Consider the following 25739-nt stretch of genomic DNA (forward strand, 5'->3'; position numbering starts at 1 on the left):
ACCTAGAAGGCCAGTCCCATCCCAGTCCTGCCAGTCTGGGCTGAGCCGGAGGGGATTTGGAGCGCAGGGCTGGCGGCTGGGTGGGAAGGCGGAGGAACAGCTGGAGGTGGCAGGTAACGGCAGGCCGGGCGAGGAGGGGGCCGGGCCGGGGCGGAGGCACCTCCGGGCCGCTTGGGCACCTCTGGGGCAGCCGCCCGACCTCCGCCGGCTTAGCCCGGAGTAGGGACGGTGAGTCAGATCTCCGGCACCCGCGGGTCGGGCGGGGAAGGAGGGCAAGTCAGGAAATGACATCAGAGGCCTGTGTTTGGGGAGGGGGTGGTCTGTGCCCGGCCGGGGCGACGGGGGCGGTGGTGCCCGCCTGGAGGGGAGGTGGCCGGGGCGGGGGGTGGGAGCGGGGGCGGGAGGACCTAGGCGAAGCCCGCGGCTCGGGGGCCGGAGCAGGGCCCCTTCCTGGGGGAGTTTCCCGCCGCGGCCGCCTCCCCGTCTCTCCCCGCCCCCTCTCCGGGCCGCTCCTTGTATGGTCTGCGCGCCGCGCTCTCCCCGCCCTCTCCCTCCCTCCGTCTTCCCTGCGTCCCTCCCCGCCCGGCTGGACCGGGACGCAGAGTCCGCGGACTCGGCTGCGAGGCGGCCCCTGGCAGACGCGGCGCGCACGCTCCGGCCCGCGGTGAGGCGCGGGGAGCCGCCCGGCGGCCGCCCACGGGGTCGGGGAGCCGGGGCGCCTAGGGGAGCCGGGCCGCGGCGCCGCGGGCGGGGGGTTCGGTCCTCAGCCCGGCTCGGCGCTGCGTAACCCCGGCACCCCCCGCCCCCCGCAGCCCGGCCTGGCCATGGCGGCCCCCCGCCCGCCTCGCGCGATCTCCGTCTCGGCTCCGGTGTTTTACGCCCCGCAGAAGAAGTTCGCCCCGGTGGTGGCCCCGAAGCCCAAAGTGAATCCTTTCCGGCCCGGCGACAGCGAGCCGCCTCCGGCCGCTGGGGCCCAGCGCGCACAGATGGGCCGGGTGGGCGAGATCCCTCCGCCGCCCCCAGAAGGTAGGTGGCCGAGCTTGGGGACTGGACCTCGGCGGGCGCCGGCCTAAGGGGGGAGGGGTTTCGGGAATTCGGGGGATGTCTGGAAAGGTTGCGGCGGAGGGGGCTGGGCGCAGACACCCAGTCCCGAGCAGATGTTCTTAGCTCATCGCCGAGCTCGTGGCTGGGAGCCAGGGCTCCTGGGACAGTTCCAAGTCCCCTCGCCTGGGGGTGGGAGGCGGGAATGTGGGGCACGAATGTTCCCCTCTGGGTCCGTTTTCCGAAGTGAAATGGGAGAAGCACCCCTCCTTTCCCGACCCGGGGCTCTCAGGGCGCCCTGCGAGCACTGCCCCCCACCCCCTTTACTTTCTTTCCCGTATGCTTCGGGACCTTCGAGAGACTTCTTGGGTTAGAGGTTAGGGGTTAGAACCGCTTCTTCAAGGAGGGGAACTTGATGAAGGGTCGGGGGGCCCCTGCTGACCGCCCTCCGTCTCCTTCCAATCCCAGACTTTCCCTTACCGCCTCCTCCGGTGGTCGGGGAGGCAGACGACGCCGAGGGCGCCCTGGGAGGTGCCTTCCCACCTCCGCCGCCCCCGATCGACGAACCGTTTCCCCCCGCGCCTTTGGAGGAGGAGATCTTCCCTTCCCCACCGCCCCCGCTAGTGGAGGAGGGAGGTCCCGAGGCTCCCACCCAGTTCCCATCGCAGGTACGGAGGCCCGGGAGGGGCAGCCTCAGCGGTCACATCCCCAGGGAAGAAGAAGGAGGGTCCTTTTCCGTCGACTTTGGCGGCATCTCTGCCCTCCGGGATGGCGGGGTGGCGGTGGGGAACTGGGATGGGGCGCTCTGACCCCTGCCCCTCTAGCCCAGGGAGAAGGTGAGCAGTATTGATCTGGAGATCGACTCCTTGTCTTCGCTGCTGGATGACATGACCAAGAACGATCCCTTCAAAGCCCGGGTAAGGGGCTGGAGAGCAGGGAAGGCAGGCCAGGGAGGAAGGGCGTGGGGCTGGAACTCCCGCCGAGGGCCACAGCCTCCTCTAAGGCACTTCTCTTCCCTCTGCCTCCCTTCGCAGGTGTCATCTGGATATGTACCCCCGCCGGTCACCACTCCATTCATTTCCAAGTCCAATACTAAGCCTTCAACTGGGGGCACTGCACCCCTGCCTCCCTGGAAGTCCCCTTCTAGCTCCCAGCCTGTGTCCCAGGCTCAACCTCAGAGCCAGACACAGTTCCATGTCCAGTCCCAGCCCCAGGCCAAACCCCAGGCCCCTCCCCAGCCTGTGCCTTTGGCCACCACCCAGCCTCGAGGGCCCCTAGCTCCATCTCCAGCCCCTAAGTTTTCCCCGGTGACTCCCAAGTTTACCCCTGTGGCTTCCAAGTTCAGCCCTGGAGCCCCAGGTGGACCCGGGTCCCAGCCCCATCAGAAGCTGGGGCCCCCTGAAGCTCCCTCTTCCACTGGCACCGGCTCCCCTCAGCCCCCAAGCTTTACCTATGCTCAGCAGAAGGAGAAGCCCCAAGTGCAGGAGAAGCAGCACCCAGTGCCCCCACCGACTCAAAACCAAAACCAGGTGAGGGATGCAGGGAGAATGGGCTGATTCCCCAGGGGCTGGAGGCCAGGGAGTCAGGAAGACCGGTCTGAGCCCTGGGGGCTGGAGGCTGGGCTAAGTCCAGGATCCTGAGCCTGAGTCGGGTGAGGGGTGGTGAGATCGTTTTCAGCCTCTAGGGTTGGATGGTGGAGAAAGTGCTTTTGGGGGAAGAGCCTGGCAGGGTCTGAGGCTGGGTGGGGCCTGACTGGGAGTGAGGTGAGCAGCACAGACTCTGAGTTAGGGGGAGGATTTTGTGCACCTTCCCCTGTGCCCTGCCCCAGAAAGTTAGAGAGGGATGAGATCATCAGCGGTCCAACTTCAGATATTCCCCTTTCTTGGATTCTTGAGTTAATCTCTGCTCTGCTACGCGCTTTCCCTGCCCGAGGGCCCATCTGGTGATAAGAGCCACTGGCAATAAACGCTGGTAAACACTGGCTGAGGCAGCCAGCTACTGCTCAGTGCCAGGCACTGTGCTCTGTACTCGGGAGGAAAGAGACCTCAGAGAGCTTGAGCCTAAGGGAGTCAGTGGACCTGTAACCATTCCTCGCTCACAAGACCCCAGGCAAGTTAGGTGAACTTTGAGCCTCTGTTCGCTATCTGCCTTCACAAAGGTGATGAGGATTACCTGAGCCAGAGCTGATGCTGGGGGTCTGCATCAAGCACATGAATGCTCAAGGTAGAAAAGTTATCACTCCTGTCTGACCATTCCTGCCTTGCAGTTCAGGAGACTGATCTTCTGGGTTTAAGGTGTCTTGCCAGATACCTGGTCCAAACATCCATGAAGTTAACTGACAGCATGGATTTCTGTGTGTGTGTGTGTGTGTGTGTGTGTGTGCAAGGCACAGTGTAGGAAGAGATGCCAAGTGCCAATGAGTTTTGCAGAATTTGGTTGTTACAGGAACTCCAAACAGGGAGCCAGTGTGGAGGCTGGCACATTAGGAAAAGGCATCGGGTGCTGGTATGCCTTTAATGATGGCAGGATTTTAGAATCCAGAGAGGAGAGGGAAGGGCATTCCAGTGGGAACAGCATGAGCAAAACTCAAGGGCACAGATATACCAGGGGTGTCTGGAGGACAGAACGTGGAAGGCCCCTGGGGGGAAATTTTAGAGCTGTACTTAGAGGTGGGTGGGGATTTGGGGGGGGGGCAGCAAGGACGAAATAGTGCACCCAGGAAGCCTGGGGGTCCTGGAGAGGCAGGAGTGTTGTCTGAGCAGAGGTGTGGCTGCGTCTGGAGGTTTTGGGGCAAGTTTTTCCAGCAGAGGTGTGGACTAGATGCAAAGGTCAATGACGCATGGGGGTGCGCTCCTGGGTGATGGTAACATTGGCAGAAATGAGAAATATGGCCCAGATCAGAGAGCTCTTATAAAGGAAGCGCCTCCAGGCTTACTGGCTGATAAGGAGTTGGAAGAGGATGGGAGAGGAGTTAAACAAAAAAAAAAAGCCCGGATGTGTTGGGGAATGACAGCGTTGCTGACAAAATAGAGAAGTCCAGAAGGGGAAATGGTGTGGACGGGAAGGGGAGGGTCCGGCTGTTAGCATGTTGAGCAACGGGTTCCAGGAGGGTCTCCTTTCAGCTGGAACTGTCATTCAGTCAGAAATGGGGGGACGGGTGGCAGGAGAGGGCCAGGGCGAGGTGTGTGAACGCACGGCGGTCGTGGTTGGTCGTGGGTGGTGACAACTGCAGCCCAGGGGCGGCTCACACCGGAAGGGCTGGGAAGGAACCTGGGTGATGCTCCTGTGCACCTGGGAAGAGCGAGAAGAATGACAGGAGGAGGAGAGTCACGAATCAGGGTGGCATCTCTGAAAGAGAATGGTGGCCGAGGAGCCCCATCGGTGGGGCTCCAAGGGGGGTGAGGGCTAAAGTAAGGCCAGGGATTGGACGATTCAGGATTCAGAAGCTGTGTCCTTTTGAGGGGGTGGTGAGAAACTTGGGAGTTGCCCAAGTAGCCTGTTCTTAGAGGTTGGCAGAGAAACACCGAGGGAAGACGTGTGTGCGTGCGTGCGTGTGTGTGTGTAGGGTTGACATTAGGGGAGGAAGGCTCAGGTGTGTGTGTGTGAACCAGGAGGAAGAAGCCTGTGGAAGAGACAGGTTGGGGTCCCTGAGAGCTGGGTGCACTGTTGGTGCCAGCTCCACCCTCGGGGCATTTCCAGCCTAGACACTTTGGACGGAGTGGCCTCAAGCAGGCTTTTGTGATGAGGGAGCTCAGGCTGGCCGGCTTCCAGCTCCTGGGTCACGTAGGAGGTGAGGTCATCTGAGAGCGAGGGGGCAAGGCCGCGGGGGGCTGGAGGCGATGGAAAGGTTTGGAACAGCTGCTCTGGGGCAAGCAAGACTGGGAACCCGCAGCAGCCAAATACCACCCAGCTGCGCCTGGATGGAGGGTGCGGAGGGCCCTGCGGTGTTTGGTGAACTCCCTCTGCAGTCGTCTCCCCACCTACTTTCTGCAGCTGGGAGGCAGAAACAGGAAGCAGGCGGTGGCCTGGGCCCACGGTTGATTGAGATCGGACTAGATAAGCAACGGTAGCCGAATGGTGGCAAGGGTGGCTGTGAGCGCCTTGTGGAAATCAATGGTCAAGGGAACCGGGCCTGCGGGGAGGCCAGACGGAAGGAGCGGATGCAGAAGGCATGTGGGAGAGGGTTGGGAATCAGAGGCGCAAAGGCTTTTCCCGAGCAGGTTCCTTCAGGAGGTGAGAATGGGAAACGGGGAGGATGTGATGGTCGGGAGGTCGAGCCCAGGGTCTTGGAGGTGGCAACCAGTAAATCTCAGGTCCGAGGGGTCCCACCGTGGAAGGTGACTGAGCCGGAGGGACGTTTGGAGCTGCTGGAGTTGAAGAGGCGTGAGTGCCATGCATGATGAACCTGGGACGTCGGTGATGGCAGGCAGAGAGGGGGAAATAGCGGCTGGATTGTGTCATGGAGGAGCATGGATACCCAAGGGGAGCTGATACTTCCAAAGAATGGAAGAGGCATCTAAGTGGCACCAGAGAGCAAGGGCTGGCTGTGTCCTCTTCCTCTGTCCCCAAGATGTTGGGAGGGGAAGATTAGGAGCGGAAAAGGTGAAGCTCACGTAGAAGAAGGGGCTTGCAGGAGACTCCCACAGTCAGTTGAAGACAGGAGGAGGCGGGGGAAAATGGCTGAGAGCTGGAACGTCTACAGCGGATGCAGCTCTTGATGCAGACAGGTGTGAGGGTGGTGGAGCCAGGGCTGGGGGCAAGGTGACCGCTGGAAGAGGGAACTGGGTGGCTTTGAGGTTCTCCGTGTTAGGGACTGAAGGCATTGTCAGGTAGAGCGTTCAGTGGTGGGGCCGCAGTCCTGGGTGGATTTAGCAGTGGAGACCCACGCAGCATTCCTGGGGGACCATGTCATGGAGATGCTGTTACAGGTCGGACAGCCCCCGTGGGGCCTCCTCCCCGGATGTCTCAGGGTTACTGGCACTGCCGACCCCCCAACTTCACCCCCACCCCCAATCTGCAGCTGTCTCAGGACCCCCTGAACAGGAGGGGCGGGCTGGCCGGAGAGGGGCCACTGGAGAGTGGCCCTTCTCTGAAGCCTTCTGGGGAGGGCCTGGGGTCAGCCAGGTGGTCCAGGAATGCCCCTCGAGGGAGGGACCCTGGGACATCTGTGTGGGAGCTGGGCACTGGGGTTTAACCTGACTCCCGCTGTGTTGTACCCTCACGCTGACAGGGGCTGCCGGGCAGCCGGCGGGACGGGTAGGTGTGTGTGCGTGGGCTGCACCCGCCACCGTGCGCCGGTCTCTCCGTGGGGGCCGTGTCCCAGCATGCTCTGTGGGGTTGATGCGTGGCCTGGCGTGCTTGGTGCTTCCGTGACCTGAGCTGCTGTGTGCGTGGCCTCCGTCCGCTCAGTCGTTCCGGCCTGTCTGTGTCTTCGGGCAAAGCGGGTGGCAGGGTCTTCATCCCCTGATTTGTGTGGTGCTGGGGGGTCGGGGAGGGGAGTTGAGCTTTTGGGGGTCCTGAGTGTCTGGAAAACAGGAGAGAGGGCGGGGGGCGGGATTCGTCCTTTTCGGGGAGAAAGCAGAGAAGGCAGCTGGGGTGGGTTCTTGGAGGGTGGTGACCCTTGAGAGAGAGAGAGGGCATGAAGAAAGTGTTGGGATTTCAGGTGCGCCCCGCTGGGGCCCCGGGGCCTCTGACACTGAAAGAGGTGGAGGAGCTGGAGCAGCTGACGCAGAAGCTGATGCAGGACATGGAGCATCCTCAGAAGCAGAGTGTGCCCGTCAACGGTGAGAGCCCACCGCCCGCCTGGAGGGACGGCCCCTCCGTTTCCGGGCCGTTTCCAGGCCTGCAGCTCCCGGCCCTGTCTGTCTGATGCCATCTGACCCCTTGCAAGCTCTTTTTTTGCCATTTCTCCTGTTTCATCTCCATCCTCTCTGGCCTTCCCAGAGTCCTGTGGCCGGTGTCATCAGCCCCTGGCACGTTCGCAGCCCGCGGTTCGCGCTCTGGGGCAGCTCTTCCACATCACCTGCTTCACCTGCCGCCAGTGTGAGCAGCAGCTCCAAGGCCAGCAGTTCTACAGCCTGGAGGGGGCTCCGTACTGTGAGGGCTGCTACACCGTGAGTCCCGGGGTCGGGGGTACGGGGGAGGGGGAGTCGGCACCTGGGGCTCAGCCAGGGTTGGGGCGGGCACAGGGCAGATGTCTGGCCCTGGGGTGCCGGTTCCCTGCCTGCCTCCAGCTGCTGCCCGCCCCCTCCGCAGGACACCCTGGAGAAGTGCAGCACCTGTGGGCAGCCGATCACTGACCGCATGCTGAGGGCCACAGGCAAGGCCTACCACCCGCAGTGCTTCACCTGTGTGGTCTGCGCCTGCCCCCTGGAGGGCACCTCCTTCATTGTGGACCAGGCCAACCGGCCCCACTGTGTCCCCGACTACCACAAGTGAGGACCCCCCGCCCACCTCCGGGCCTTTCTCTGGGTGCCAGTGACGGTTGGTTTGTCTGGGAGCCAGGCTGCCCCCAACCCCAAGACCGCTCTTCAATCTCTGGGGCTTGCTTGCTGTCCCCACCTCCTGTCTGTGGATAGCAGGGACTGGTTCATCTGGACTTGGCTGTCCAGTGGCCTCTGGCCTTCCCCTCCGGTTCATCCCCTTCCCCAGCCCGGGGCTAGCTCTCAGAGCTTTCTTTTGGGTGTGGTCTTGCGTTCAGCGCTGGCCCCCGAGTGATTTCTTTTCACACGTAGGCTGCATTCTGCCTTTGGAGATCAGCTGTTTGGAGCTCGGGGTTTCCCCTTAGAAACAGTGTTTACATGGTAGCTGCTTTCTGAGGCCAGCGGCAAGGTTCCCATGATGGAACCAAAGGGCGGGAAAGCTGCAAGCTCGGACCCCCACCTCCGAGTGTGAGTGGGGTGTAGGTTTCCAGGGCTTCGTATCCTTCTGTGCAACCCCCCTCTCCCCCCAACCAGGAACCAGGCCAAGGCACGCATGTGACAGGGGTTAGTGAGGGCCGGGGGTCTGGATTGGGGTCCCGGATATCGGGTCCTCTGGGAGTGCTTTGGGCAGGGGCTGCAGTGTGCGTGGTGGGGGTGGGGAAGGACTTGGCAGCGGTTCCTGGGGAGAGGTGGGACCTTCCGATAAGCAGCCAGCCTTCGGCCTTTCTTTTGAGCCTCCTCCACCGAGGCTTTTGGGGGCGAGATGTACAAAGCAGCCTGCCATCTCATCTCCCTGCGTGTGGGCGGGGGTCAGCGCCCGGCGCCCCGTCCTGACGCACACCGGCTTTCCGCCCCGCAGGCAATACGCCCCCAGATGCTCTGTGTGCGCGGAGCCCATCATGCCGGAGCCTGGGCGCGAGGAGACCGTGCGCGTGGTTGCTCTGGACAAGAACTTCCACATGAAGTGCTACAAGTGCGAGGTCGGCTGCACCCCCGCCCCGAGCCCCTCAGGGATGGGAGGCTGGTGGGACGCTGCTCACGGGTCAGGCGGTGGACGGTGCTGGCTTGCAGGACCCGGGTGCTGCAATTTTGAGGGTGGGCAGTGGAGGCGCCCACACCCGCCCCGCCAAGATGCGTCCTTGGCTTCAGGATGGCGGTGTGGGGTTCTTTGTGAGGTCACTGAGTGATACAGCAAGGAAAGGGGGCCGACCCACGGGGAGGGAAGGGTGCGGCTTTGTCATGGGCGGTTGGGGGTCTCTGCAACGTTAAAGGAGTTGGAAGAGAGGTGAGGCAGGTGGGAGACGCCCCACTGGAAGCAACCACTGTCCATCCTGGGGGAGAGTCCTCGGGCACAAAACTGTGGGTGAGAGAGGTGGGGATAGGAGTTGGGGGGGCTGTGGATGGGCCAATGCAGAGAGAACAGGGCTGAGCCGTGAAGCTTCTGGCCTCCCGATGTAAAGATGGAGGTGGGGCATGTGGGTGGGGAGCCTCGAGCTAGCACTCTCTCTGCTCCTCCCAGGACTGTGGGAAGCCCCTCTCCATTGAGGCGGATGACAACGGCTGCTTCCCTTTGGATGGCCACGTGCTCTGCCGGAAATGCCACACCGCCAGAGCCTAGACTGAGTGAGGACTGGCCCCCTTCTCTGACCGCAAGCCCATTCCCCCATCAGCGGACCGCTCACGTTGAGACCACATCCCCTTCACCCTCCCCACAGTTATTTTTTGACGTCCAGCCCCTCCCTCCATACCAAACCCCACCCCAGTCTCCCTCGTGCCCTTATGTGGCCTCGGGGCTGCAGAGTCCCAGCCCTGGGGTCCAGTCTCCCCAATCCTGCAGGGACCACCCACCATCGTCCAGGTAACCCCGCCTGAGGGGCACCGGGCTGAGCACTGCTGCTTGCACTGCTGCACCGACGCCCTCAGCCTGCCCTGAGCAGCCCCGTCCTCTGCTTGCTAAGGGCCAGGAGATGCCCACATCCGACCTTCTGGAAGGCTGGGCTGGGCTCGCCAGCCTGGACGTTCCCCACACCCCCCAGCCCCAGCCCCTGTGCTGCCAGGTTGTGGCTAGAGCTACAAATAAAAGACAGTGTTTTCCAGAAGGCTTAGTAGTTGACTCTTTTGTACCTACAGCCCTTGAGGATGAGATGGAGGAGATGTTTAATTGCTCAGTCGTGTCGACTGACTCTGTGACCCCATGGACTGTAGCCCGCCAGGCTCCTCTGTCCATGGATCTGTCCACGGAATTTCCCAGGCAAGAAGACTGGAGTGGGTAGCCATTTCCTTCTCCAGGGATCGAACCCAGGTCTCCCTCATTGCAGGCAGACTCTTTACCATCTGAGTTGCTAAGTGTGTCTGACTCTTTGTGAGCCCATGGACTGCAGCCCACCAGGCTCCTCTGTCCATGGGATTCTCCAGGCAAGAACACTGGAGCGGGTTGCCATGCCCTCCTCCAGGGGGAATCTCCCAGATCCAGGGGTTGAACCCACGTCCCCTGCGTTGACAGGTGGATTCTTTACCACTGAGCCACCTGGGAAGCCCCAGATGGAGGAGACAGAGGGATTAAAAAAAAACACACACAAAAACCTGGGGTGAAGTTTCTGTTTATTAACAAAAATATATATGTATATGTATATAATATATATTAAGCCCTCCCCCAACTCCCACAATTCACTTTTGTACTTCTACCCAACCTCCCTTTTTAAAACAAAGAGACTTCAGAGAGCTTCAGAGGCAGTTCCTCGGGAAGCAAGCAGGAGCAGCACCAACGTCCTGTGTCTGGCAGGTCGAGGGACTTGGGGCCCATCGTTGCTCCCTGAGGACAGGGTCGGGGAGGGGAAGGCTCAGTCCTTGAAGCCCTGAATACTGTAAAGAATGCGCTTCTGGTGGCCCGGGAGCGTGATCCCCATCTGCACCAGGTCCCTGTGGGCAAGGAGAGGGGCTGGGTGAGTGCCAGGGCTTGATCCCCAGCAGCCCTGCCCTGCCCAGGCCCCGAGGGTCCTCACTCGGCTGTCAGGTCCAGCACGCACTCCATGGTGTCCAGCCCGGCGGAGCGGAAGTGCAGGATGTAGCGCTTCATTCGGATGGACTCCAGCCACTCGGCCACACTTCGGTAGGGGATCCCGTCGGAGCCGCTCAAGCTGGGCAGGCGAAGGGTCACCCTGTGGGCGTCGGGGGGACCCCTTAGTCTCACACAATGGGAGATGCAGGGCTTTTCTGAAACTGGGGCTCAGCCTCCGTGCCTGTGCTGCCGGTGCAAGCCAGGCGTCTGACACAGGACTTTGTGGGTTAGCCCGGCCATTGTCTCTGAACCCATTTCCTGGCCTGTTGCCTGGCAACAGCCACAGGGCAGGCTGACAGTCGTGCGGCACTGACAGACCTGGGGACAAGAGGCAGTTTTGGAGGTCCAGACAAGGGACCACCGGCCCGCAGGCAATGCAGTGGCCAGCTCTGGGCAACTGATGGGGGCCTGTTAAGATGCGAGGATCAAGTATCCTGGTTGAGAGGAAGCAGGAGGAGGAGAACAGAGGCCCCGGAAGATGGATGTGGCCTCGCCTTTTCTCAGGGTGGCCCCTGGGAGTTCTGGGAGCAGCCCCCAGCTTGCCACCTCCAACCGTGGCTGTTATTCTTGCATTCTGACCCCACAATACAATGAGTGTTCCTGTTCTGAAGCCAGCCGGGGCCAAAAACCATTAGCAAAGTAAATCTGCTGGGGGAAAAATATCCAACATTCCAGAAAGATTAGCACATGCGGTCTCCAGTGCACGAGGGAGTTGTGCTCCAAAAAGATAGTTTCAAAAGTTGGAACTGGGAGCACGTTTTCTCCCAGAAACAAGGTTATATATGGCGGTCTGATACAGAGGCCAGCACACCAGAGTTGCTTTACCCGATAAAGCATTTGAAGCCATGCCCGTCTCTCCCAACTCACCCCCTCAACCAGTCGATTCTCTGTATTCTGGCACTGTTTTCGGTGAAATGCATTTCTGACCATGTCCCTCCCATGGACAGTTTTAAAAAAAAAATTGGTCAGGATCAAGTCCAAACTTCTCTGCACCCTGCATTATTTGCAACTGGCACACCGTCAGCTCCCCAACCCTTGCTGTCTGCATGACCTGGGAGCCTTCCCAGACCCCACAAGGTTGCCTCTCTCAGTCAGGACACGCATCCCCCCGCTGGCTCTTGTCGGTTTCTCTGTCTTCCTTTCCCCATTCTCAGGGACCAAGGCCCCTGGAGCAGGTAGCAGGTTGGCAGCCCCTAGCATATACTCTCTATCTCAGTGTGCTTGCTTCCTGTGCTGTCCTTAGTCACTCAGTCATGTCGGACTCTGCAACCCTGTGGACTGTAGCCCACCAGGCTCCTCTGTCCATGGGGATTCTCCAGGCAAGAATACTGGAGTGGGTTGCCATGCCCTCCTCCATGGGATACCCCCAACCCAGGGATCGAACCCAGGTCTCCTGCATTGGCAGGCAGATTCTTTGCCACCTGAGCCACCAGGGAAGCCTCCATCAAACCAGAGCTATCATGGCTGAGACACTGCACCTCCTCCATCAGAGCAGACTCTTCTCAAAAGTGCAGACTGGAATCCTGCCTCTATGCCTGACTCTTGGGAGCTCCACGGGCCCAGCGCTTGGTGCACGTGGCTGTTTCCATTCTCCCAGACCTGCCCTCCCCACCCAGCTTGGTTACCTGGGATCAAAGTTGGCAATGGTTCGCAGGGAGTGGGGGTTGGCATGCAGATGCTCCAGCTGTGCCTTCAGGCGATGGAAGGTGGGCCGGCGGACACGGTCGTAGGCCCAGCAGTTCTTCATGAGTTCATAGAGGGGGGCAGGGCAGTCCACGGGCGGGGGCAGCCGGTACCCATCCTCAATGCTCTTCATTACCTGCAGCGAGGAGGGTAGGAAGCTAGCCTGACAGCCCAGGAGGAATACCTCTGTGCACACAAGATCATTGCCACAGAGCCTCTGAACCCTCTGACCAGGGTAGGCATGGTCAAGACAACAGGGCATGAGGTGAAGGGGACCAGAGAGGACAGGAATGCAGATAAAGGGTCAGAAAGAAGAAATCAGGGTATTTGCAGGAAAGGGCCATGGAGGATTTGGGGAGGGGATGGGAGGTGTGAGAAACACCAGGCTCACCTCCTGATTGCTCATGTCTCCATAGGGCTTGTCCCCGAAGCTGAGCACCTCCCACATCACGATCCCAAAGCTCCACACGTCGCTGGCCGTGGTGAAGATCCGGTGGGCGATGGCTTCTGGGGCTGTCCAACGGATGGGGATCTTCCCTCCCTAACGGGGCACGTGGGGCAGAAAGCTGAGGAGTCTCAGTACTGAAGGGCACGGGAGGCTACTGTGTCCCCATGACATGCCTCTTGTGTTCTGTATGTACTGACTGCTATATGTATAGCGTGTAGTTGTGGGTGTGAATGTGTATGTGATAGGCATATAAAGCTCTAACCTGGGTTTCATAGGTGCCATCAAAGTTGTCCAGGAGGCGGGTCAGGCCAAAGTCAGACACCTTGCAGCACAGGTTCTGACTCACCAAGATGTTCCTGGCAGCCAGGTCCCGGTGGACATAATTGTGGTCACTGAGGTAGTTCATGCCGGATGCTATGCCCTGCAGCATGGCCACCAGCTGCCCAGGCACTAGCTGGTCCTCCCGCTCCTGCAGCAGGGAGTGGGCAAAGTCAGGGGCTGAGCCTGGTCTCCTCTTCCCAGAACCGGGGTCCATGCCCAGGCGGGGCTCTGTGGCCAGTCCCCTTTCCCAGCTGGTCCTGTACCCTCCTCACCCTTAGGAAGGCATCCAAGGCTCCATTCTCCATAAACTCCGTGATGATCATGATGGGTTTTCCTGAGACACAAAGCACACATCACCCCAGCAGCCTCCACCCCTTCTGCACCCAGAACCAGGCTTCCTGCCTCTGACAGCGCAGCCTCCCTCCACTTCCAGTGGCCTCAGCCCTCCTCTCCTACCCCCGCCCGGGCCCCTGCAGCCCTCTTGGACCCCACCCCTCATACTCTTTGTGACCACGCCCTCCAGGTGCAGAATGTGCGGGTGGTTGAACTGGCCCATGATAGTCGCCTCGCGAAGGAAGTTCCACCACTGGCCTTCCGGAGATGTATCTTTCAAGGTCTTAATAGCCACAATCTTGCCATCCTGGCTGGGAAGTCTCAGGGACCCCCGATACACTTCCCCAAACTCTCCTGGGTGGCAAGAAAACAGGGTCACGGCCAGATACACTGTCAGGCTCCCGAGGGGAACAGGCAGCGACCTCCCCAGTCCTCCAGTTCCCTTTTCTTCTCTGGCCCAGAGGATCAGAAACATGGTGTACCCTCCTCCCCGAGTCAGGGCTTGGCTGTACTTCCCAGGGCCGGGGGGCCGGCAGCCTGGAACAGGAGGGCAGCTCTGTAAACTACTGAGCACTGCCTCCCCACCTAGCACAGTTCCAGTGCTCAGGAGACACTGGGCAAGGGGGGACCGTGCGGTGGGGCTGGACTGTGTTCATGAAGGGCAGGCTGGTCAGGGTCAGTACACAGGTGACCGGGGAGGCTGACCACTGCCGTCTCTCTTCCGCAAGCTCCTCCGGTCACAACTCGGCCAGCTTGGCCACACAATCAGCCAAGACACTGCTGAGCTTTGTTCTCTGTTCAGATCCATTTCCCCTGGTGACCCAAGGGATCAGGGCAGCCCAAGGACACTGGGCCCCCAGTGGGGTGGAATGCGGGAGGCCCCGAATACCTCCCACATTTGGGAACCCTCTGAGAAGAGCCTGAGCCGGGGCACAGTGACCCTCTCTCTTGACAGAGATGATGTGTCAAATGCTCTTTATCAGAAATTCCACAATCACAGAGACAGATGGTGCAGGAGGTGGGGGCTGCTCCAGGACACCTGATAAGGGGGTTACAACGTGAACACAGTGGTTTCAGGACACAGGGTACAATGGGGAGGAAACTCATCTGGGAGCTCCTGGGCCAGAGGAGAGGCCAGCTGGGCTCCGTAGGGAAGGGCCGGAAGGAAGGGGCCTGCTGGCAGCTCTGCACTGCCACATAGAGGGGACCACAGGGCTCACCTTCCCCTATGACGGTGTCCACGACCAGCCAGGCCGGGTCGAGCTCCTGGGTGAAGTCCAGGGCTCCCTGGGCAGGGTCTTCATACGCCTGGAGGTCGACGTAAGGCTTCAGCCACAGCTTGTCCTCTGCAGGCAGAACAGGGTGGACTCAGCCCAACTCCAGGGGCTCAGGAGTACTGGTTCAGGAGGGCCAGCAGACCCCAGAGTCCTGGCTCTTCTGACCCGAGGAGCCCTGTCCTGGCTGAAGTGAAAGATAGTCTCCTCCCTCAGCAATGAAGCCTCCATAGCCCAGTCACTCCTCCTGTGTCTGTATGCAAAGCTCGTGTGTCCTCACCTCCCAGGGCCCAGAGCAGCAGGCAGGAAGCCAGACCCGAAATGTGTTCACGGCCTCGAGTGACCCAATCTTCCTGAGGCTCCTTGACCCTAAGTCCTTGCCTCCCTCCTCCCTGCAACTCACCACCCTGCTCCAGTCACTCACAGCTCATTCACATTCCCAGACAAGCCTGGCTTCTGCCCCGTGACCTGGATGGGCCCCAGACTCCCCTTTTGGTGGGGCACCTAATGAGGTGACCAGCAGGAAGACCACATGCCTGGAAGGAGCCTTTTCCTCCCTCCCAGCCTCAGCCCACAGACCTGGCCAGGCAGGGCAAGGAAGGCAGCCCAGAGCCTGGACATTTCCGTACGGTAGCTCCGACAGCTCACAGGTAATTGCACAGAGCCTCTGGGGGACTATTAGTACAGAATTAATTAACCAAAGTTAATTAAGGAGCGAAACACCACAGCCCCGGAGACAGGAGAGCCCACTCGTGCCCCCAGAGCTGCGCTAGCAAATCTGGGTCCCTGGGTCCCGTCCTAGGGGCACCTCCCAACACGCATGCGCACACAAACGTGTGCACACAGGTGCTCCCGGCTCACCTCGGTCTCCATCAGCGACGCGATCTCGCTGCCTCTGCTGCCTCTGGTGCCGCCGCCGCTGAGCTCTCCTGTCGGGGTGGGGACCAGGGTCTTCAGGGACCTAGGACCACCTCAGGGGCCCAAATGCTCTTCAGCTGAGCTCTCCTCAGAAACAACAGGGGGTTGGGGGGACTCAGGAGTTCTGGGACTAGTGGGTGGGAAGGCTGTTGGGACTGCATTCAGGAGCTTCTGCTCGGGCACGGGGGACCCAGGGTGGGGAGCGGGGTTGAGGGCACAGGAGAAACACCTGGAACGGAAGAGCAGCATCCCGAGCAGCAGAGCTACACCCAGCAGCAGCCCGAAGATGATGGCCACGATCTCGCCTCCAGTCAGGACCCTGGAAACTGCAGGCACATGGGGTGAAGAAGTCTGGGGGTGCTTAGGGCCCCCAGGGATGATGGAGGCTAAAGGGGCACATGCAGGGGGGTATGTGTCCCCCAACCAGGGAGATGGGTGCAGGTGTGGATGAGAAAGCCTGTGGGAAGGGCCCCATCCAGGGACCATCAGCTTGGGCTGCCAGCCAGTGGACCCTGACCTGAGAGGTTAGGAGACTGGACCGGATGCCGGCTGGCAGTATATGGCATTAGGATGTATGTCTGAGAAGGAGGTGCGGTGTGAGTCTGTATGGAGCTGTCCACCCAGGAAGCTTCTGTGTGTGCGCGCGCGTGTGTGTGTGTGTGTGCGTGTGTGTGTGTATGTGTATACAGGAAGGAGGTCACTAACCAGAACAGGGTCTGAGAAGCCTCAGGGGGATGACAGGTGCGTGTGTGCCTGGGACAGAACACAGAGTAACCCACTGACCTGGTGGGCTGGTCCGAAACTCGTGGTCAGCGGAGAAGGGGCCGGGTCCCAGAGGGGTCACCATGCGGACTCTGACGATGTACGTGGTGTCGGGCTGCAGTTCCGTCAGCAGGACCCTGGGCTCTAGAACCATCTGGTACCGCTCTTCGTCCTGCGGATGGGGGGGCTCATGTTATCTGGGCTGTGCCATACCAGACCTGGTGGAGGAGATGGGCAGTCCTGGGAACATGTGGGAGGGGAGGCTGGGGAATGGTCAGGGCAGGGCTCTTGATGGGGTTCTGTCCTGAGACAGCCACACAGGTCACTGTGGGCCGTCCTCTCCCATCCTGCACCCCAGGCTAGGAAATGTCGGGTGCGTCCAGGCACGGACACTGGAGATGTTTAGTCGCCTTCTCACCTGGTTCAGCACGTGCAGCTCGTAGCTGAGGTTCCCCCCGGGGCTGCGGGGCCGGGACCCCGCCCAGGTCAGCTCCAGCTGCCGTGGTGCCTTCTTCACCAGTCTCAGGGACAAGCCTGACAGGGACTCTGCTTCAGAGGGAGGAAATCACTTAAGTAGCTTCTGCTGGCTTCTCACCCATCAACTTGTCCCCGTGGTCCTATGCTCCCCCACCCCCCATCTTCTCCAGGCCTTGCTGGCCCCCAAGCCCCTCACCTGCAGACCCCATGTTGATGCTGAGTGAGGCGCTGGCGGGCCTGGAGGCACCCAACCCCGACACTCCATTCTGGGCTTCCACGTTGAAGGTGTAGTTGGCGTGGGGATCGAGGCCGTCCACACGCACGGAGCATGCGGTCAGCCCGCTAGGGCCTGCAGAGAAGCGCACACCTGCCCCGCAGGGCTGGCAGGGCCCCCCGTCCAGGGCTGCTCCCTGACACTGAGAACACTCCACATTGTATGTGACATCTTCACGTTCCCCCAGGTCTGCTGGGGGCTCCCAGCGCAGGGAGAGCTGAGTCCCTGAAACGGAGAAGCTCAGATTTCGGGGGATTGAGGGGGGACCTGTGGGAAAAGACAGGCTATCAGTAGGGGCCAGCGTTGCTCTCTCCCCAAGTTGCTGGCTCCCAGCTTCCTCCCAACACCCTGATTCTCGAAGTCCTCCGAAGGTCCTGCCAAGAGATTTGATTCCTAGTGAGGAAAAGGTAGCTTAACTGCATCTCTGTGCTCTTCTAGGAGAGCAGGGGTGCGGGCTGAGGGCATTAAGTGGCTGGCACCCTGGATGGTCCCCAGTATCTTATAGGCTCTGGAAAGTTCTGACTCCAACACAGGCTCAGCCACAGTCCTGCACCCCCTCACAGACCGCCAGGCCCTGGCCCCGACTCACGTGTGCACGCAGCATGGGGGCCCTCCCCAGGAGCTCGGTAGTGCTCACTCTCGCAGGCACACTCTGTGGCCCCTTCAGCCTCGGCTGTGCTATGTTGGGGGCACCTGAGACACTGGGGTGCGTCCACATCACTCCGATAGGAGCCGCTCGGGCAGGCTGGAGAGAAAACACCACAGAGGCAAGATTGTCCAGCATTTTACAGGCAGAATCATATCCCTCCCTCCAATCCTTTGTGCTAGAAACACCCCGGCACGTGTCTCCCTAGGGCCTTTGGACACTCAGTGTAAAAGTCAACTGAGATGGAGCGTCGGCTTCCCTCCAGCCCTTGGCACCCAGGAGTCCCTCCCACAAGGGGCCCCTGCAGGTTCTCCTCACGTCCTCAAGTCTTCTTACCAAGGCATTCCTCAACATCGCTGCTGCCCTCCTCATACCCAGGCTCACAGTGGCACCGCCCCACCGGTACCAACCACTCGCCATCGGGGCTGCAGTGCATGCGAGGTGCGCCCGAGGGGCCAGGGCTGATGTGCGCATGGGGCAGGCAGGTCCCTGCCACTTCGGCCAACCCCCCAGGTCCAGGCAGAGTATTGGGGAATCGGGCCAAGCCATGCACAGTCTCAGGGCAGCGCTGGTAGAAGACCCGGACGGACACCAGGGCCACGCAGGCACCCGGGTTGTGGAAAGCGAGGTAGAGGCCTCGGCGGGTCAGGCGGCCCAAGGAGCAGCGTTCCACGTTCATCTTCACGGCTCTGGATGCAAGGTCTCGGATGGTGAAGCTCTGGTCGGCGGCCACCGTGGTTACCTGGGAAGGAGGTAGGGCATGAGGGAACAAGGCAAAGTCGTGCTTCATTCCCACATCACAGAAGCGACTGCTTGCTTGACACTTCACAATTTATACAGCCGTCAGCGGAGGGCTGATTATGTGGCAGCTACTGAACCAAGCATTTTTATATGCATTAATCCTGCAAGGTGGAATGGATCACCTCCCCATGTGACAGACGAAGAAATTAAAGCCAAGAGAAGTAGAAGAAAGCTGGATAAAATCACCCAGCTACCACCTGGTAGGGCTGGGATGGGAACACAGGCTTTAGGACGCTACAGCTCTGCTACTTCCCACTATTCACAGGTGTTCCCAACCTCAGTGGCAATGAGGTGATCAGTTATAAAGTGTGTCATCGTTCATTTATTACTAATAACCAACTTTACAACAGCTGCTCCTTGGGAAAAAAATGAGAGTACATCCTGTAATAATATGCTCCCTTTTCTTTCGCATTCCAGTATGTTTTCTTGGGTAGGAAAGAAAGGGAAAAGATTAGAGAGTGTGGTCTTCTTACACAACTCTAGGTATACTCGTGAGTGTGTCACACACAGCTGTGGTGAGCACCGATGTAAAAAGTCCAAATACCTCTCTCCTGCCCCCACCATGCCATGCTCTTATCTCAATGGATGCTCATAAAGGCCTCTAAAATAGATGAGGCTGGCACTCATTAATAATAATAAAATATTTTTATCACCACTTCAAGACAAGGAAAAGCTCAGAGAGGTTAAGTGACACTCCCTGTGTCGGGACACAGCTGAAAAGGTACTCGAATCCAGCCCTTCTGATTTCTAGTCCCATATTCTTTTTTGTTATTCCACACCTACACCCTCTTCCTGTTTTTGCCACCTTCTCTCTCTCTGAGCAGAGCAGGGTCATGGAACGGAGCGGGGCAAGGATGAGCATCAGGGCTGAAACGGCCACGAGGGGCAGGAGCACCTTCTGGAACAGGGGCCGCCGGAGCTGAATGCCCACGTCCTGGTCACTCTCCATGTACAGGAGGTTGAAGGTCTCCTTGCAGCCCAAAGGCCCTCCTTCCCCAGGGAAACTCTTGCAGTCCCGCACGGTAAACTGCAACTCCAAGTGGACGCGAGAAGCCTCCTCTCCCCGGTAGATCCAATTGGTGCGAAGCCAGTGGTCAGTGTCTCTGCCTTCTTGCACAGGGCAGTCCTGGTACATGTACAGGGGTGTCCCGTTCAGTATCTGCTGCACCTCACTCCACTGTGAGAGGAAAATCAGAGTCAGCCTCCAAGTCATCATCACCAACTCCCCAGATACTCACTTTCTAGAGTGGAGGCGAGGAAGCTGGTGTCAGAGCTCCACAGGTTCACACTTCTTGTCCTGCTTTCTCTCAACCCCCAAGCACCCGGATAGTAAGGTAACTGCTTAAGACTGGGGACTTATTTGGATATAGCATAAGCGAGACAACAGGCTTCCCAGGTGGTGCCAGTGGTAAAGAACTCGCCTGCCAATGCAGGAGATGCAAGAGATGCAGGTTCGATTCCTGGGTCAGGAAGATCTCCTGACAACCACTCCAGTATTCTTGCTTGGAAAATCCCATGGACAGAAGAGCCTGGCGGACTATGGTCCAAAGGGTTGAAAAGAGTCAGACATGACTGAAGGGGCTTAGCACGTGTGCAAGACAACACCTGCTTAACAATCCTGGCCAGCCAGTCCTGGCCCCTTCAGTGAGCCCACTCCAACTCTAAGAGTATGAGCACCATTTTCACCTATTTCTTCAGCAAAGCTGTCAGATACCCCAAAGGCAGATTTTGGTAGCAAAAGCTCATTCACAGAATCTTTCTGCCTATTTGTTCAGAGGAGGGGAGACTACGTATGACGTGAAGGCTCCTGACTTTCGGAGGGCAAGAGCAAGCATAGAACTCTTCTATATGAGGGAATCTCACCCTCTCCAATGTTCCTTCCAGTTAAGGCCACTATCAAAATCAACAATGCAAAGAGCTGGTTGGACTCCTAGACATCATCCGGTTCACCTTCCTTCACTCTTTCAACATTAAAAAAAATGTTTAATCTTAGTGATAATAATGATGGCCAGCACTAATAGAGTGCTTATCATGGGCCAGTCACTATTCTATGCATTTTGGATGAAGAAGCTGAGTAATAGTTAGGTGAAAGGACTTACTTGCTCAAGGCATCAGCTATTAAGAGGAGGAGCTGGGAGGTGCACCCAGGGATTCTAGGCTCCAGAGTTTATGCTCTTAATCATCATGTTTCTATGTGCTTATTACAAAAAGCCAAAGAGTAAAAACCTACATAAAATAAAAAGTGAAATTCTTCTCGTGCATCCACCCATTCTTAACAACTTGGAATAAAGCTTCCCAGATAATTTTCAGAGCTTCTAGAGAAATACTTGAATGTTTTCTCACGTGCATGGTTTTCATGTAAGTTTTATTGAACACATACATCTCATTTTATAACATACTTTTTGCTTTTAACAAATAGTCTTTGAAAGATGTCCACAACAGTGTATGCTGTTGCTGCTGCTGCTAAGTCGCTTCAGTCGTGTCCGACTCTGTGCGACCCCATAGACGGCAGCCCACCAGGCTCCCCCGTCCCTGGGATTCTCCAGGCAAGAACACTGGAGTGGGTTGCCATTTCCTTCTCCAATGCAGGAAAGTGAAAAGTGAAAGTGAAGTTGCTCAGTCGTGCTGACTCTTAGCAACCCCATGGACTGCAGCCCATCAGGCTCCTCCACCCATGGGATTTTCCAGGCAAGAGTACTGGAGTGGGGTGCCATTGCCTTCTCCGACAACAGTTTATAGATCTACCTAATTCTTTTCAGCAATTCATAAAATAGTATCTCATTGTATGGATGCACCATAATTTATATAATTATTTACCTATTGTTGGATATTTAGGTAACTTCTAGCTTTTTAAAAAAAATTGTAAGTAAACATGTTTAGATGTGTATGATTCTGTAGAACTGCTATATTACAGGGCAAGTACATTATAAATCCTGTAAGAATATATTGCCAATTGTCCTTCACAGGGGCTTTATCAATGTCCACAGTGCAGGAGGTACATTTTCTCAAAACTTCATTAACATTGGACATTAATGAGCTTTTTACTTTTGGCCAATCCTATGGACAAAACAGCTTCTGGCCATTTTAATTTACCTTTTTTGGGGGAGGAGGTTGTGGCATTTTTCTTTTGTTCACTGTCTATGGGTATTTTTATGCAGTTATGTTTTTATAACTTTGCCCAATATTCTACTGTCATCTTTTGAATCCTTTCAGTATTCATTTGGATAAGTTTTTTTTTTTTTTGCATTACAGATATTATTCATTTGTTTGAAATGTATATTTCATATATTTTCTCCATCTTACCATTTAATTTTGCTAATGATATCTTTTAAAATGTTTACATAATAACATTTTTTCTTCTTTCCTTTTTTTGTGTTATGTAAATATTTTGCTTGGGAAGCTCTCCCATCCCAAATTATAAAGATCTATATTTCTAACATTCTTATAGGTTTGGTTTTTAGGTTTAGATTTAAGCTTCTTAGAATTAATTTTTTTGTGTACAGTGGGCTTCCCAGGTAGGGCTAGTGGTAAAGAACCCACCTGCCAATGCAGGAGATGCAGGAGACGTGGGTTCGATCCCTGGGTTGGGAAGATCCTCTGGAGAAGGGAATGGCAACCCACTCCAGTATTCTTGCCTGGAAAATTCTATGGACATAGGAGCCTGGCAGGCTACAGTCCATGGGGCAGCAAAGAGTCGGGCACTGAGTGACTGAGCACATAGTGTGAAGATGTAACTTTACTTTCTTCCTTTAAAAAAGAAATTATGGACACTGAATTGTCAATTTATCAACTAGGCTATACCTTGCACATTGATTTGCAATTCCAATGTTATCACAGACTAAAATCTCAAGTATGCAGGTTTGTTTGGGGACTTTCTATTCTGTTGCGTTGACCTGAATATTCTTGTGCAATACCAAATGTTTTAATTATAACTGATGTATAGTATGTTCTGATATCTGGTAGAACAAGTTTCCTATTTCATTATTCTTCTTTTTCAAAAGAATTCTCAGCCGTTCTTAAGCATATTCTCTGCTAGATGAATTTTTAAGAAGCACTCAAATTCTATAAAATATTTCAGTGATATTTTGCCTGCAACCCCCTTATTGTATAAAGAAGAGACTGAGGCCCATGGCAAGCTCACTTTCCCGAGGGTTTTAATCACTGCTTGCAGTGTTAGAAAAGGCGAGGAAAAGCACCATGAACTTAAAAATTCGGGGTGGTGTGGGGCAGGCACAGAAGTATACGTCACTGTGAGGCACGCATTTTTGTATCAGGGTAGGGGGTTCAAAGATAGAACAAGCGGTGTCCCAGCTACAGCGACGGAAGGCAGCGAGGGCCTGTTCTTAGGGAGCTGTGATGGGGAAGCCGTAGTGGAAGGCTTAGGGTGGAGGTCAGGTGGAAAGGTGGTGGGGTGGTTAACGCACAGCTCATTAGCCAGACCGCCAGGGCTGCAGCTGGAGCCAGAAGCAGATGTTCCCAGCTGTAACTCGCTTCCCCTGGTTCCAGCAGTGACAGATGTGGGAGAAGCAGCTGCCTGGGATCCACAGCAAGGATCCTTTCACTTATCACTCTGGTTGCTGGCTGCTACATAGGTCTGTTCTGGGGAGGCTGAATCTGAATGTGTGTGTGTGTTTTGAAAAGACGGGGAAGGATGGAAGGGACGCAGCAGACAGTGGAAATGTGCCTGCTGCTGTCTTCTTGCCTTCCTAGTACAAAGCTGTTTAGCCTGAGCTGCAAAAGGGGCCTTGCTTCCACTCCAGCCCAGTTAGGGGAGACATTTGGGTGGGGAGTAGCAGGGGTAGCCCGTGGGAGCCTGCGGATGGACCTGCAGCCCTCACTGCGGAGCGATGAGCTGGTTTATGAGATGCGGCACCTATTAGAACTGGCCTACTCCAGGATTTTCTGAGCAGCCCCTCCTGTAGGATACCTTATGATTTAGTCTATTAATTCTAATTACAGGCCACTCCACGGGACAGCCCAGAGTACAGCCAGGACCCTGCGACCCAGAGGGAAAGAAACCAAGTAACCCCAGCGCCAGAAATGGAGGCTGGATTCCTACTGCCGTAGGAAAGAAGAGGGGACACCCAGAGAACAGAGTCCAGGTTCAGAGGAAGAGGCCTGAGGCCAGAGTCCTGGAGGCTGTGGCGCTTGCGGAGACTCCTGTGGTCCCAGGCCCAGCTCCGCTGAGTGGCAGCTCGGCTCTGGAACTCACAGGATCCTCCCCCTGTTCACTTGTCTTCCAACAAGGAAGGGGCTTAGAATGCATGGTGTGCCTGGGCTGGGGAGAACGGAAGGGCCAAGGGCTCTCTAATGGGGCAGCTTTTAACTTTGGGAGAGTCAAAGATGCTTTGAAGAAGGTGATGAAAACTCTGGCTCTCCTTTTCCAGAAAAAAAAAAAAAAGTCCACATACAGCTACCTAACTCTGCATACTCTTTGATGGGGGCCCCTGACCCCCTGAAACCTATCTGCGCAACTCCACTGGGATGGATGGACCCCAGATTGAAGACACTCTTCTGTGTTTGGGTCTCAGCCCCCAACCATCCCAGGGATGGTCCATTCTCTTCCTAGGGGCTGTCACTCTCATCTTCCTCCAAGTCCTCGCAAGTATTGAGCCCTTCCTCGCTGGGGCAGGGGGAGGAGGAGCCAGGCATTGAAGCTTTCCCCATGGGGTGAAGCCTGACCCCCCCAGTCCCATTCAGGAGGCTCTGACTCACCTCCCCTCCCCTCACCCTCCCGGAGGAGACACTTCCAGTTTTTCCAGCTCTTTTCTCTGCTCCTCCACCCACCTCACCATTCAGCCTTGAGCCACCCCAGATGCCCCCTGACACTCACCCCATCCTCTGGGGGATCCAGGAGCCAGCCCAGCTCTTCCTGTGCCATGCTAGTATCCATTAGAGTGACTGAAGGTGGAGAGAAAGGGGGCTGTCATCTCTGGGGGAGGCCCCACACGTGCAACTCACATTCCTCCTCCTGGGCCCGTAGCCCTGAGGCTTCAGCATCCTGTACCCTCACAGCTGTGAGTTCCTGAGGTTTAGGGGATGAAAACCTCCCCGGAAGGAGGATTGAAGAAGAGCTCCAGGGCTTAGTCTGTCTTCCTCCCGAGTGTGAAGGGAGAAAGGCAGAGTGGGGCAAGGGTTGGAGGGCTGAACCTTTGGCCAAAGTCAACGGCAGGAAGAGCAGTCCCAGAGACACTGAGCAGCCTCTCACTCGGTAGGGACCATCAGGTGTAGAAATGGAGGGGCGGGTGGACAAGAGAGGAGCTTGGCTGCTGGGGGTCGTTGAGTGGGTAGGATGTGGACAGGGGACTCTGGAGGGGCATCCTGGGTGGGGAGGCTGCCTTCCCCTGGCAAAGGGCCTGGCCTGCCCGTCATTGAGGTGGTGGAGTGGGGGTACAGGCACAGCCAAGAGTCTGGGAAGCGGGGATAGCAGGATCACAGAGCATGCAAGTGTCCACAGGAAAGGCTTGACCTCTGCAGCCAGGAGCCCCTGCACCTAACCCACCCCCAGCTGCAGGTCCCTCTGTCCCCGGGCTTAAGATGGCATAAGGGCACTTCCACCTCCGACTTCCAAAGGTTCAGATCTCTGGGTTGGGAGCCTGAGGCTGGGACTGCTTGGGAATGGAGAGTCCCCAAGATTGCTGGGATGGGAGGCTGCTTCCAGCAGAAACTCACTCTCCACCCCAACCCCACCCAGGAGCAAACTGCTGGCCAGCAGGGAAAGGGGTGAGTGACCCGGGAAAGCAGCTGTTTGGGGTTAAAGGCCAAAGACTGGCCTGGCCAGTCGATCGCCTGGCAGCCGGGCAAAACGAGAGCGCTGGAGAGGGGCTGCGAGGAGAGGGCCTCTCTGGAATGCCGGCTCCCAGGGGAGGAGGGGGTGGGGCGGGGCGGGGCGGGGCGGGGGTCTGTACCTTCCTCGGCGCGCGCCCCCGGGGGCAGCGGGGCGCAGAGCAGCAGCAGCAGCAGCAGCAGCCCGAGCCCCAGGGGCCAGCGCCGCTCCATGGCGCTGGGCCGGGACCTGGGACCGCGGCCCGGATGGCGGGGCCAGGTCGCGAGAACTGGGCTAGCCGGGCCGGCCGGGCGGGGGGGGGGGGGGGGGGGGGCCAGCGCCCGGGGCGGAGTCCCGGCCTCACCTGGATCACCTTCTTAAAGGGACAGGAGGGCAGGAAGGAAACTTGTAAAACAGGCCATAAACTTCAAAAAAACCGGAGGCGCCTTGACCGGAACGAGACTGCGGGCGCCGCCTAGTGGGTGGGATTGGGAATCGACTTGGCTCCGTGCTCC

At 57.7% G+C, this 25739-nt stretch overlaps 2 protein-coding genes across 5 annotated transcripts; one reads left to right on the forward strand and one right to left on the reverse strand.

The window, feature by feature from the left end:
• Positions 1 to 433: 433 nt before the first annotated feature.
• On the forward strand, positions 434 to 9562 carry ZYX (zyxin). The gene is made up of 10 exons (XM_061414999.1): positions 434 to 664; positions 813 to 1026; positions 1510 to 1709; positions 1866 to 1958; positions 2076 to 2570; positions 6704 to 6824; positions 6985 to 7154; positions 7297 to 7475; positions 8323 to 8443; positions 8983 to 9562. The coding sequence occupies exons 1-10, from the start codon at positions 518 to 520 to the stop codon at positions 9079 to 9081; spliced, it is 1839 nt and encodes a 612-aa protein (XP_061270983.1). The 5' UTR covers positions 434 to 517; the 3' UTR covers positions 9082 to 9562.
• Positions 9563 to 10047: 485 nt separating this feature from the next.
• Positions 10048 to 25527, reverse strand: EPHA1 (EPH receptor A1). 4 transcript variants are annotated; one of them, XM_061414996.1, is made up of 19 exons: positions 25367 to 25527; positions 24292 to 24359; positions 19354 to 19635; positions 17994 to 18399; positions 17601 to 17756; positions 16934 to 17278; positions 16679 to 16806; positions 16282 to 16432; positions 15728 to 15824; positions 15442 to 15509; positions 15160 to 15255; positions 14527 to 14652; positions 13475 to 13660; positions 13246 to 13307; positions 12915 to 13121; positions 12596 to 12745; positions 12147 to 12340; positions 10466 to 10621; positions 10048 to 10382 (listed from the first exon to the last, which is right to left on the reverse strand). In XM_061414996.1, exons 1-19 carry the CDS (start codon positions 25455 to 25457, stop codon positions 10304 to 10306), a joined length of 3048 nt encoding a protein of 1015 aa, XP_061270980.1. In that variant the 5' UTR covers positions 25458 to 25527; the 3' UTR covers positions 10048 to 10303. The 4 variants fall into 4 exon arrangements, with proteins under 4 accessions (XP_061270980.1, XP_061270979.1, XP_061270982.1 ...); XM_061414995.1 differs by having other exon boundaries at positions 16679 to 16809; XM_061414998.1 differs by lacking the exon at positions 15160 to 15255 and having other exon boundaries at positions 25367 to 25525.
• Positions 25528 to 25739: the final 212 nt, after the last annotated feature.

Source organism: Bos javanicus, chromosome 4 (assembly GCF_032452875.1).
Source record: "Bos javanicus breed banteng chromosome 4, ARS-OSU_banteng_1.0, whole genome shotgun sequence".
Lineage (NCBI taxonomy): Eukaryota > Metazoa > Chordata > Mammalia > Artiodactyla > Bovidae > Bos > Bos javanicus.

Excerpts from the sequence above, each read along its gene's own strand:
- ZYX (XM_061414999.1), top strand. The coding sequence starts at position 518 with ATGGTCTGCGCGCCGCGCTCTCCCCGCCCTCTCCCTCCCTCCGTCTTC. Across the intron at positions 665-812 it reads CGCGCACGCTCCGGCCCGCG|CCCGGCCTGGCCATGGCGGC; the intron begins GTGAGGCGCGGG and ends CGCCCCCCGCAG. Across the intron at positions 2,571-6,703 it reads CGACTCAAAACCAAAACCAG|GTGCGCCCCGCTGGGGCCCC; the intron begins GTGAGGGATGCA and ends TTGGGATTTCAG.
- EPHA1 (XM_061414995.1), bottom strand. The coding sequence starts at position 25,457 with ATGGAGCGGCGCTGGCCCCTGGGGCTCGGGCTGCTGCTGCTGCTGCTG. Across the intron at positions 16,810-16,933 it reads CATCAACATGGGGTCTGCAG|CAGAGTCCCTGTCAGGCTTG; the intron begins GTGAGGGGCTTG and ends CTCCCTCTGAAG. Across the intron at positions 16,433-16,678 it reads AGCTGCACGTGCTGAACCAG|GACGAAGAGCGGTACCAGAT; the intron begins GTGAGAAGGCGA and ends CCCCATCCGCAG.